At 54.7% G+C, this 11,741-nt stretch overlaps 6 protein-coding genes across 6 annotated transcripts; 3 read left to right on the forward strand and 3 right to left on the reverse strand.

The window, feature by feature from the left end:
- Window positions 1-8: 8 nt before the first annotated feature.
- Window positions 9-1,413, reverse strand: CKM354_000296000 (uncharacterized protein; the record flags this gene model as incomplete). Its single annotated transcript, XM_044798133.1, has 3 exons — window positions 9-55; window positions 217-1,196; window positions 1,250-1,413. 3 exons carry the CDS (start codon window positions 1,411-1,413, stop codon window positions 9-11), a joined length of 1,191 nt encoding a protein of 396 aa, XP_044654068.1.
- A 228-nt stretch (window positions 1,414-1,641) lies between these two features.
- On the forward strand, window positions 1,642-2,744 carry CKM354_000296100 (2-hexaprenyl-6-methoxy-1,4-benzoquinone methyltransferase; the record flags this gene model as incomplete). Its single annotated transcript, XM_044798134.1, has 2 exons — window positions 1,642-1,912; window positions 1,969-2,744. The coding sequence occupies 2 exons, from the start codon at window positions 1,642-1,644 to the stop codon at window positions 2,742-2,744; spliced, it is 1,047 nt and encodes a 348-aa protein (XP_044654069.1).
- A 745-nt stretch (window positions 2,745-3,489) lies between these two features.
- Window positions 3,490-4,284, forward strand: CKM354_000296200 (uncharacterized protein; the record flags this gene model as incomplete). The annotated part of the gene is made up of 1 exon (XM_044798135.1): window positions 3,490-4,284. The coding sequence occupies one exon, from the start codon at window positions 3,490-3,492 to the stop codon at window positions 4,282-4,284; it is 795 nt and encodes a 264-aa protein (XP_044654070.1).
- Window positions 4,285-4,431: 147 nt separating this feature from the next.
- On the reverse strand, window positions 4,432-6,068 carry CKM354_000296300 (uncharacterized protein; the record flags this gene model as incomplete). Its single annotated transcript, XM_044798136.1, has 3 exons — window positions 4,432-5,607; window positions 5,658-5,813; window positions 5,883-6,068. The coding sequence occupies 3 exons, from the start codon at window positions 6,066-6,068 to the stop codon at window positions 4,432-4,434; spliced, it is 1,518 nt and encodes a 505-aa protein (XP_044654071.1).
- A 418-nt stretch (window positions 6,069-6,486) lies between these two features.
- On the forward strand, window positions 6,487-9,465 carry CKM354_000296400 (uncharacterized protein; the record flags this gene model as incomplete). The annotated part of the gene is made up of 2 exons (XM_044798137.1): window positions 6,487-6,575; window positions 6,639-9,465. The coding sequence occupies 2 exons, from the start codon at window positions 6,487-6,489 to the stop codon at window positions 9,463-9,465; spliced, it is 2,916 nt and encodes a 971-aa protein (XP_044654072.1).
- Window positions 9,466-9,532: 67 nt separating this feature from the next.
- On the reverse strand, window positions 9,533-11,483 carry CKM354_000296500 (uncharacterized protein; the record flags this gene model as incomplete). Its single annotated transcript, XM_044798138.1, has 4 exons — window positions 9,533-9,776; window positions 9,828-9,931; window positions 10,002-10,454; window positions 10,506-11,483. 4 exons carry the CDS (start codon window positions 11,481-11,483, stop codon window positions 9,533-9,535), a joined length of 1,779 nt encoding a protein of 592 aa, XP_044654073.1.
- Window positions 11,484-11,741: the final 258 nt, after the last annotated feature.

Consider the following 11,741-nt stretch of genomic DNA (forward strand, 5'->3'; position numbering starts at 1 on the left):
CAGACACATCATACTCGTTGGGGTACTTTTCGATCACTCGCTTCAATGATGCCGCCTGTTCCTTCAACTCCGCTGTGGGCTCCGCATATACATCGCTGAGAAGGGATCCGAGTGCAGGCTTCTTTTCCTTCTCTGCTTTGCGGTAAGCGGTCAAAACATTTTTCCTCGTCGCGGTACGCAACTCTTTCTCTTTCTCCTCGTCCCAGATGCCTTTACCTTCCATCCACTTTCGTAGCCGGGTGATCGGATTGTCTCGTCGCTTCCAGTCCTCGACTTCCACTTTTGCGCGATAAGCAAAAGAGTCATCAGAAGTGCTGTGATGTGAAACTCGGTAGCTCATCGCTTCTATCAAGACTGGCCTGCCACCATCTTGAAGCGCCAGCTCACGAGCCATTTGCGTCACCTTCCGAACGGCGAAAATATCATTTCCATCGACTCGAATTGTGTCAATGCCATAACCCACACCGCGCGACGCTATACCATCACCTCGATACTGCTCCAGCGTCGGAGTACTGATGGCGTATCCATTGTTGCGGCAAATGAACAAGACAGGGCAGGCTCTTGTTGCCGCGATGTTCAAAGCGGCGTGGAAATCGCCCTCTGAGGCCGCTCCCTCTCCAAAATAGCATGCCACTACGCGAGGGTCGTCCTTTGGATTCTGTTGATTCTGCATCTTCACTGCATATGCGGCCCCGGAAGCATGAGGAATCTGTGTCGCGAGAGGACTGCTGATCGTGTGGATTTTATACTTGGTGCTACCATAATGCACAGGCATATTCCGTCCTAGGCCAGCATCGTCCTTTGTGGCGAAAAGTTGTGCCATGAAGTCGTCGAAGGTAAAGCCGCGATGTTGGAAAATACCGGTCTCTCTGTACTGCGCAAAAATAGGATCATTGGGATGCAGAGCGTTGGCGCTCCCTACCGCTATGCCCTCCTCGCCTGCCGATACCATGTAGAAGCTGATCCGGCCTTGGCGCTGAGCATCGAACATGATGAGATCCATAATCGACACGCTGACCATGTCGGTGTACAATCGAATCACTTCTTCGTCACTGATGTCCGGTTCCTGGGACTTGTCCAGCACGCGGCCTTCCTGGTCCAGGATGCGGAACGTTGGCATGGCATCGTCCTCGGTAGCGCGAGCAAAGTCCAATGAAGTGGTGAATCTGGAGTTGACGGCTCCTGGGAAGTGCACTCTGTGTTCAAGTTAGCAGTGCAATTGCGTCGACGAGGCTCCTCGTGGGCATACCGATCAGACCCCGGCTTCTGCGATACGGAGCTCCATCGCTGCTGCTGCGATTGTGGGGATGGTGGCGGTGGTCTACAGGCTGGAGTGTAGGGCGACGCGACGCGAAGTCGCGATGCTTGTCGTTGGCAAGTATGGCGCCCTGCAAGAGGCAGACAGCGCTTCATGTTGATACGTGACTACAACGCGAATAGTCAGGACAGTGCTGGGAATATGGCATGTTGTGTACGATGCCATTATGCCCACGGCTACCATCGGCCCTTGCACCAGAGTTCAGTGAAAGCCGCATGCCTTGACCCTCTCCCATTGTCAGGCAGCAAGTAAGGCACCAACAACCTCCGCGGCTCCGGGTGCCAAGCCTCCGATGTTGCACATGGCGATGAGGCGGCTCGGGGATGCTGGTGCTGGCCAGCACGCCGCCCGCCAGTCTGTCTCTTGCTGCATTGTACATCGCCATCATGACTGTCAGTGCTCCTCGAGCGGCGAAGCGGCTGCGCTTGAGCCTTTCCACCACCACTTCCGCTACCGTGTGCACATCATGTCGGCGTGCCTTTGCCTCATCAACCCGCCTTCAACAGGCACCGCCGCCGGAGTCGTCCAGCTCCAATGGCAAGACGACGCATTTTGGCTTTGAGACGGTCGCTGAGTCCCTCAAGGCTTCTAAAGGTGGACATTATCAACCCTCTCGAGCGAACTGTCCCTAAGCTAATGCATTTTCGTAGTCGGCGCCGTTTTCTCCTCCGTGGCAAGCAACTATGATACCATGAACGACCTTATGTCCCTAGGCATACATCGAGCGTGGAAGGATAACTTTGTTCGTGGTTTGAACCCGGGTGTTCGATACGCATCGCTACATGAGAAGGGCCAAGGGCAGAAGATCTTGGACATCGCGGGCGGCAGCGGTGACATAGCAATTCGCATGCTCGATCACGCGACGAATGTCAACCACGATCATGCGACCCATGTCACGATATCAGACATCAACCCGGACATGCTGAACGAAGGCCGCAAGCGCCTATCTACCACGCCGTATCACGCAGCGGGTCGAGTCGATTATCTGGAGGCGAATGCAGAGGACCTACACACGGTGGAGAGCAATAGCATAGACTTGTACACTGTGGCATTTGGGATACGCAATTTCACGCACAAGGATAAGGCGCTGAAAGAAGCGTTCCGTGTGTTGAAGCCTGGCGGCGTTTTCGCATGTCTGGAATTTGCACCACAGCTGGCCAACCCATTGCTCAACGGGATATACAAGAGGTGGTCATTTAGCGCGATCCCGCTGATTGGGCAGGTTGTTGCTGCTGATAGGGACAGTTATCAGTATCTGGTGGAGAGCATTGAGCGCTTTCCCTCGCAGCGCGAATGGGCTACGATGATACAGGACGCTGGGTTCTTGATCCCAGGACAAAAGAGTGACGGCACCATCACAGAATCAGGATGGGAGGATCTCAGCCTAGGCATCGCTGCAATTCACAAGGGCGTGAAGCCGTTGTAGACGCCCAGTGGTGTGAACACCGTCAGCTCGCCAAACTGAACGCATCATCGAATCCCAAAAACGTTTTGTAGTGACACACTGATGGGACAAGCTGACTTGCTACAAGCAACATGCCATGCTGTTCACGTTATCTCTACCAACTGACTAAGTCGTGGTCAGCCTGCAAATGCAGCCCCGCGCAAAGTGTCGAGTTATCCAACTTCGATCGAATGCTGCGTGCACGGTTTTGTAGCTCCAAAATAGGACAGAGTTCGACATGAACCTAGCCGGGGCTAACTTGAGAGCTTTTCCCACTAATGCGCTCAACACTCGGCAGGTACATGCAGCGCAGCGGTCGTCACGCAAGAGCTCCTGCTTTAGCTCGGGAGCTCGAAATCTTTTGTACCCGGGAACTGGATTGTTCAGCAAATCCCCGATTACAGTCCATTTTAGGCGTGGCTCCAAGTCCATGCACCTAATCTATGACGAGCACGTTTTCACATGCTGATCGGGCGTTTGTTTGACTGCCTGATTTTAAGCGTACGGCCGCTCCGTTCGTCGCGGGGAGTTATTACTACGACCCAGCCTGCGGGATGATTTCCATGACTTAATACGACGATTTGTCACCGGGCGAGATAACATCTATTCAGCACAACTGTTCTTTGTTCTGAGATCTGTTCTGTCCTGCATTGTCTTGTTGTCACATCTCATCCTCAAGGTCCCACGTCGCGTCGCTACGCGTGGTTCCCCTCCGAGTCACAATTCCATGGATCTCTCGAGGCCGTGCAAGCGTCGACGGCTTTCGACACCGTTGACTCCACCATCACCGGTGCGTGAAGAGGATCTGAGCAGCACAGAGGACCGGTCCTTTGTGCTCGAGCGCGCTGTCAACGTGTTACGAGTGGAAGCCGAGGCCCTTGCCCGCGTTGCGGCTCTGTACTCGACCGACAAGGTCGCTCAGCACGGCCTGTCGGCTGCCCAGCGGGCGATCATCCAGTCGCAATCCAGTCAGGGCAAACTGGTAGTCTGTGGTGTGGGAAAGAGCGGATTCATCGCACAAAAACTGGTGGCCACCTGCAAAAGTTTGGGAATCCGCGCCAGCTTTCTTCACGCTTGTGAAGCCGTCCACGGCGATATCGGAGATGTGCGAGACAACGATGTCCTGCTCTTCGTATCGTTCAGCGGAAAGACAGTAGAGTTGCTGAACGTTCTGCCACATATATCCCCGGAAGTTCAAGTCATGGCGATGAGTGCCCAGCGACACCCCCGAGACTGCCAACTGCTGGAGGGCATTGAGAACGGGATTCTGCTTCCGGCCCCGATTCACCAAAGTGAGGAAGCGTCTTTCGGCGTGAAAGCACCAACGACCTCCACGACAGTGGCACTCGCCATTAGCGACATGCTGGCATTGACAGTAGCCGAGGCTTTACATCAAGGCAACACCAGTGAGGTGTTTTTGAAAAACCATCCGGGCGGCGCAATTGGAATGTCTCGTCCTGAGATCAATGTAGTGGTCGCCGAGCTGCCATCGCCAAGCATCTCCGACGAGAGCGAAGATTGAAAGAGAGAAAGAGAAGGCATGGCTTCACAGTCTATGAACCTAAGCTATAGTTGCTCCCTACACGTCGAACAGATCAAGAAAGTGTGCAGCAAGATTTCCTCGTCGAGATACATCAGAAGTGAACGTACTCGGAAGTTCCATGCAACACTAAAGACCCAGAATGCTCCTGCGCCAGCAATTCTCCACGTCTGCACAAAGCGTTTCGAACTTGGGATCATCGAGAACGTCCATCATGAATTGGTCGAGAGCGGCTTGCCGATCTTGCACGCACTGTGCCTCGTACGTGGCCAGCGAGATTTCTTGGCTCCGCGGTTGCCCACTTGAACGGACTACAGGCAGTTCTGCATGCTGCGGCACGACGGATGATTCCAGAGGTTCCTCGATCTCGTGAGGCGCATCCATCAGACTGCTCAGACGGGCTATGCCTTTGCTAGCATGAACGTTTGAGCACGTCTCGGCGGGTGTGGGCTGGCTTTTGTTGTTGGCGGGCGGCAGGGACGATCGGAACTGGATGTCTGACATGCCGCCTGTGAGCTGCGGTGCCACCAAAGTGGCGTCTTTGGCTACGGTTTGTTCAGAGTAGACATTGGAACGATCCATGCTTGGTCGAGCTGTTGTGTCTGGTGTTGCAATGTTCGCTGCCGTGTTTGGCCGTGATTCTACTAGCCTAGGCATCCGTAGTGGTGGCAAGTCTAGTGCAGAGCTTGGGCGTGAGCTGCTTCGTGTTGCGCCGTGCGTCATTTCATGAGAGGTAGAAGGTGGTGACTGGTCACTTCCTTGGGCGAGGGGCGCTGATGTAGGACACGAAGAATGACCTAAACCTGGCCGCAGCGACGATACTCCAGGCTGGGAGGCGCCAGAAGATGAAGAACCGGTAACACGTTCGGGGCTCCTGCTTCGCTCCCTTCCATTTTGAGTGGCAGGAACAGGATTCATTGCCGCTACTGAGTGAGGGCGCGGTGTTATTGCGCTCCCAGCAGCACCATGATTCGCAGCCGAGAAAGGTCTAATCAGTCGTGGAGCCACCATTCGTGCCTCCCTGTGCCCAGCTGACGCTTGTTGTTGATGCTGGCCTAGGCTGCCAATGCGCACGCTTGGAGGGTGGAAGGGACTCGGCGTGGGTTGTTGGTGATTTACCGCAGCTGGGGCTTGCTGTAGAATGTCTCGATCATTGTTCCTTGCCACTGGACGGATCGCCGAAGCGGCATTCTGAGCACTGGTTGCGGGACGTGCCTCCTGAAACTCGACGCCTCGATGGCTGAGTGCTTCAACGACCTGTTGATGGTGCACCGCACTCGACAGTCCAAGCTGTATGCGTCGAGTCTAGCTTCGCGTGAGTGATGTTTACTCGCACATAGGTCGGATCTACGCACCCTGCCAGTCTGCAGTTGGAGCCGCAAAGCGACATTAGGCTGCTTGGCGATAGCAAAGATGGGCAACTGATCGGTCCTCAGGACGGAACCAGCTTGTCGAGCATAATGCCGCATGTCGCTGGCGCGGTCGACGTAGCGCGCAATGTCCAGACTCTCCTGGTATGCCGGTCAGTGGTGCACACAATGTAGAACAGACTCTTCCGCCCGAATCTGAGGGGCCCGCACCATGACGGTAGTTCGCTCTACGACGTGCAACGAGAGCTCGCCATGACCGCCCGCAGTGCCTTGCACGAGCAGACACAGCCCTGCCGCGCTGTAGTGTGTCCATTGAACTGAGCTGTGGACCTTCTCACTCTCTGCGTAGGAGTACTTGGCCAGCGGTAGACACAGATCAATGGTGGCAGTGCTCATCTCGATGGTAGGTGTAGAGTGTTGTGTGTAATTCTGTGGTGTTCGTCCTCGAAGAATAGTGAACAGCGCAAGGTCTCCGCGCACCGAGCGCAGACAGCATGCACATTGGAGCGATGCATGGCTCTTTCCTTACGCGTGTCCTATTGCTCCTACCTCGAGAACTCGTCTCGTGCGCGCGTGTTGTAGAGCAGGCAGGAGAGATCGACAAGCGAGCGCGGGAGGCGCCGTGGCGCGTAGCTGCCGCCGATCCTGGCAACTGTGCGCGTTCTGGCGCCTCGTCTCATCCACCTGGGGTCGGTCGTGTCGAGAGAGCACATCGTCGTTCAAACGCCCTTGCTGCATGCAACGTCGCTGTCTGCGCGTCCAGTGATTTGGTCGAGCGCGGTGCGTGCTGATTGCGCCTGCCCGAATCACCGCCATGGCGCCCAAAAGGGGATCGAGCATCGAGCGCACCAACGAGCGCGAGGACTTCATGCGCAAGTTGGAAGAGTATCATCAGCAGCGCGGGTACGTTCACATACCCTCGTCACACCAACACCACGGCGTCCACTAATGCGTATTCGCTGCCAGGACCACACTCGAGGCCGAACCGAAAATTGGCGTGCGACACGTCGACCTCTTCAAACTTTACACACGCGTCGTCGAGGAGGGCGGCTATGACCTTTGCTCAGATACCAAAGCAAAGCCATTGATGTGGCGGCGGCTGGCAGAGGAATTCATCGGCAAGAATCAGTACACTGCCGCGCAGGCTTTTCAGATTAAGAACGTGTACTACAAGAATCTTTGCGCGTACGAGATCAGCACACATTGGGGCAAGGAGCCCCCGCCCAAGGAGATTCTGGAGGACGTCACGGCGAAAGGTGGCAACGTCATGACTCGGACATTGGAGAATTACGAGCGTCCAAAAGGTCGCGACGGAGAGGGCATGCAGAATGGCGAGGGCAGCGAAGGCAGTCCGGAGCAGCGCACTCCCAAGGACGTCAAATCCGAGCTCGCTGACGAGCCGGGCAGCGCGACAGGACGATCGACTAGGGGCCTGAGACAGCAGCCTCCGCAACGCGTGCTTTTCCAGCCCGATGCCCCTCCAGCACGCCAGACACGTGGGCAAGCCCACCCTCCTGGAGCATCTCCCACCCCGGGTGCTTCGGTACACGGCGTGACCCATTCATCATCGCTCGCCAACGGCACTTCTTCCACTCTGGCATCTTACGAACCCCCTCAAGCATATCCGCTCTCTCTGAAAGCTGCCGCGACTCCCGCTAGCCAACCTGATTGGTACCGCAATGAGCGGAAGCGCAAGCTCGAGAGCGAAGCTGGGCCTCTCGCAAAGAAGTACAAGAACATCATGCTCCCGGGCACAGGCTTCATTGGACCTAACATCTACGTGCGAGCCCAGCTTGCTTTGCAGAGTGGCTTGCCAGAGGAGGAGCAGTACGCTCTGCATCACCTTGTTAAAATCAGTCATGAGCGGGGTGACAAGTACCGCTTCGATCAATTTCCTGGCCTTGCCGATGCTCTGATTAAAAAGACCTTGCAGGTCACGAGCCTGTTCTACGACATCGATTGGGACGTGATGTACGACGAGGAGTTTTTCGCAGGAGATGACGAGACTCTCAACGGCCTGGACGGGACGCCAGACATTCTGCAGAAGCTGAGATCCAGGATTCCAATCATCTCAGAAGACTCCACACTAGATTCAGACTTCCTCACACGACTGAATCGAGTCACTGAAGCGGGTCTCGTCCTACGCAACATGAGCCTCCAAGACGAAAATGCAGCATATCTCTCGCGACTCCCGCTTGTCCAAGATTTGATCGCAGTTGTGCTCAACCTGCCGGAACATCCAAGCTTGGTCGAGCTTCGACATCATATTCTCGATTTGTGCGAGCAAGTGGTGAAATATGTCGATATCAGTCCCCACGATGCAGTGTATCAAGGTCTCCTACAGCATGCTCTCTCTCCGGACCGAGGAGCCATCACTACCGCACTGAGGGCCGTAAGCAGGATAGCTATGACCCATCCGCTGCCGAAACGACTGGACGACGTTCCTGTGTCTTTATTACATCGCGTACATGATTATCTATTGGTGGAAGACGAAGAGCTACGATCTGCATGCTTGGATTTCCTAGGTCAGTACACGTCTTTCGCAGACAACGTGGAGAGCCTCGTCTCTGCAGTGGACGCGGAGGCACTGGGCCGAGTGCTGAGTCGCCTGGTCCTGTACACGGCCAAGGAATACACGGAGTCCCGGCCCACGAAGCCACGCGAGGCTGAAGAGACCATTTCACCTGTTCCACGCCTATCGAGAGCGATCGTCCAGGACTTGTTGAAACTCGATGAGCCTGAAAGATCGTCTGAATGGCTGCGCATGTGTTTCGTGTCGGACCCAACCGCGGATATGACGCAGATCTCTCTGTGGCAAGCATACCAGGGCACCTTTGCGCCACATCAGGCAACACATCCTCATCTGATAGCTGGAGATTTCATTAAGAACGTCAGCAGCACTTTCCAGGGTGCAACAGCTCAGGTTGCGGCAGCCAACAAATACGTGATCAAAGGCATCCGTTCAAGGACAGCTCCAGTCGACACTGGTATGCTCGCTGGTTCCAACGCTGCAGATAAGGACAAAGAGCTGATCCGCTGCCATTGGCATGTCACGTATCCCGTTGAAGGAGCACGGGATGCAATCACTGGAATTGTCTCGGGTCCAACGACACGGGAAGTCGAGTGCGCCGAGTGGTTCCGCACAGGAGAGGAAATCCTCGAGCACATCCTGACCCAACACCTGCAAATACCGACGAAAAGCGCAGCTGTGGATGCAGACAAGATGGAGATAGACTCAACATCTGCGCTGTCGCCCCCAGCAACCGCCAATGGCCTGACTAATGGTGCCACCGAGAACTCATGGAAGGAAAAATTCGATTTCAGCGACAGCGACAAAATCTCGTCGAAGTGCAAATGGTCGGATTGCGAGCACACCGCTGCGACCCCCGAAGGCGCACAAATCTCCAAAACCTTCCTTCTAGCAAGGCACATCGAGACGCATCTGCCAGAGACAGATGCAGCTCGTGTCAAACACAACTTGCGACCAGATAGCGACGTGGCACCGCGGAATGGAGAGATCACCAGGATTGCCATGCTTGAAGACGAGAAGGGGGATGCCACATCTTTATCATTGCGAGCGGCGTTAGTATTACGGAATATGGCTCGCTTCATGCCCAAGTCGGTGTCATCCATGCGGGCCGTTAAGAGTGGGCAGAAGCGGCAACATGATCTCATGAGCATCGTGTTCAGTGGCGAGGTCACCGAGCGACTGCTTCACGCAATGTCCAGTGGTAGAGCCATACGAGAGTATTGCGGGGCTATTTTTCGAGCGATCAGAGCAAATAGCGTCTAAGGGTGTATAGACGCTGCATTACAATTCGAAGACACTGTGCGTGGCACGTCGTGCAACGTACACCTGCTCACGAGCGCCTCTTTTTGACCTTTCTCTTGATAGCCACGACTGCCGACCAACTATACCCGACACTCTTCCACATGCCATCCGCCACACCGTAGACTAGATTTGGCGTTTGCAGATTGCCGTTCATCACTCCAAATGCGAAGAGCGCGAGATATGAGAGGCTGAGAACCACCGCGAACGAAATCCAGAACGTGCGGACGCTGTATTGAATGTTGTCCAGAGGCATAGAGAAATATCCCGCCATGCTGTCATGAATCAGCTTCCATTGCTCGCATATGCCGATGGAGAGTACTTACAATGACACTGGCAAAAAGAGAGTGGCCGCTTTCGTGAGCAGCAGTCCGATTCGAGTGAGTCTATCTACGTCGATCGACTGCTTGATTGCGATCAAACTAAAGTTCTATCATCCCATATGGTATCAGCTCAGCCTCCTCTCCGCGTTCTGGAAATGTGAGAATGAATGTACTTGCCAGAGACACAAGACTCTCTTTTTGTTTGCTGTACTCCTCGACCTCCTTGAGCGCGTAGAGGTCGATTTGATCCCGGAATCGTCGAAATCTGATTCGTGCTGCCGAGGACAGGCTGACACCTAATATGCTCTCCTTCTCGCGCACCACTGGCCCATTGACGCGGGGTCTGATGGTCGACACAGAGGCGCTGTCGTCAGAGCCCATTATTTGACTGTTTTGTAGGCTCGCCATTGTTGGACCTTGCGGCTCGAGAAGTCGGTCGATGATGCGGATGTACGCCTCGTAGTGCCGACGAAGCACGCCCAGCTCCTTCCCAATCGTGTCAAGGCGGTCGATATGCTCTAGTGTAGGCTGCTCAAACATTGCAGCACGTAGCGTAGCAAGTTCGATTCCATAGCGACTATCTTTTCGTGTGACCAATGTGAAAGAGTTGCTCCAATTCTCAAACAGGTACTATTCACACGTCAGCTTAACCGGTTGCGAGATGTCCATCATTCTGCTTACATAGAACAATAGCCCCGGCGCATCCGAGCTGCGATGAGCTGTTTCTTCTGGCGTCGTGCCCAAGCGGTTTCGAAGTGGCAGCAGAGTTAAAGGATTGCGCTCAAGTAAGGAATCGGCATGAACTGTGCTCAGTGAGCGAAACACGCTGATGAGGTTCCGACGAAGCTCGGCCAGTATACGTCTCTCCAACGGAGAGTATGGACCTTGCACAAGCGGGAATGGATCCTCATGCACAGTGATAATGGTATTATCCGAGGTCAGAATCAGCCAAGTCCACACACGCGTGCAGTGTGGGAGATTGTCGCCGCTGGATTGTGAATCGGTGCTGCGATCCGCTGGCTTCGTACCATATAGGGAGTTGTAGCCCACGCACAGGTAGTTACGACCCATGTCGACTGATGTGTAATGCCACAGCTCCGAGGCGATCTTGTAGTGATTGCCATTCATGGCGCTGCTCATGGAAGATGTGGATGAATGGATCGAGAGCTCGTCTGCTTCTTCGTACGAGACACCTGTCTCAAAACACACAGCTTTGCGCTTTCTCGGCCCTCTCTTATGCACTGACTGTTTCAAGCTTGGAGACAGGGTGGCTTTGCGAGTTTGTTTGGGGTCTGAGCACATCAATCCGAGAAGACGAGGCGAGAAGTCGTAACGTTGAGCTAATGCTTCAAGCATTCTGGTCTGCTCAAATGGATGCCACACGTTAATCCATCTCGTGTTGAGGTAGTCTGGCCGCTCGGTGTCTATGAGTGCGGCGATGCCTTTAGGAGAAAGGTCAAAGGAAGCCCATGCTGTGTCATCGCTGAAGTCGACAACAAAGTTGCGACTGTCTGTTGAACGAGCGTCTTCCAACAGGTCATCGAGATTCTGTGCATCGTCAAGGCAGCGAAAAGCGTGATGGACATCGACGCCCGCGATTGACGAGTAATATTCTTGAGCATTCGAGGGTGCTGTATCGCGGTTGCTTACCTGCTCCATAGGAATGACATGTGCCCGGAGCGAAGGACGAGCAGAGTTGGCAGGAGCCAGCAAGGACGCCGGCCCATTTTGAGCACCATCGAGCTCGTCATGCTGCCCTCGAAGAATGATCTACTGTGTTGCACATTCTCTGAGTCTGTCGGCCATGTGCGGTAGGCACACGCAGCGTCACGTGTGGCGGATTCGGTCGGCACGCGCCGAGTGTGGGGCAAACTCTTGGCTCACACCTACAATTCCCGTCGCCACATCATCTCACAG

This window comes from Cercospora kikuchii (assembly GCF_019650295.1).
Source record: "Cercospora kikuchii DNA, contig_00002, whole genome shotgun sequence".
Taxonomy (NCBI): Eukaryota; Fungi; Ascomycota; class Dothideomycetes; order Mycosphaerellales; family Mycosphaerellaceae; genus Cercospora; species Cercospora kikuchii.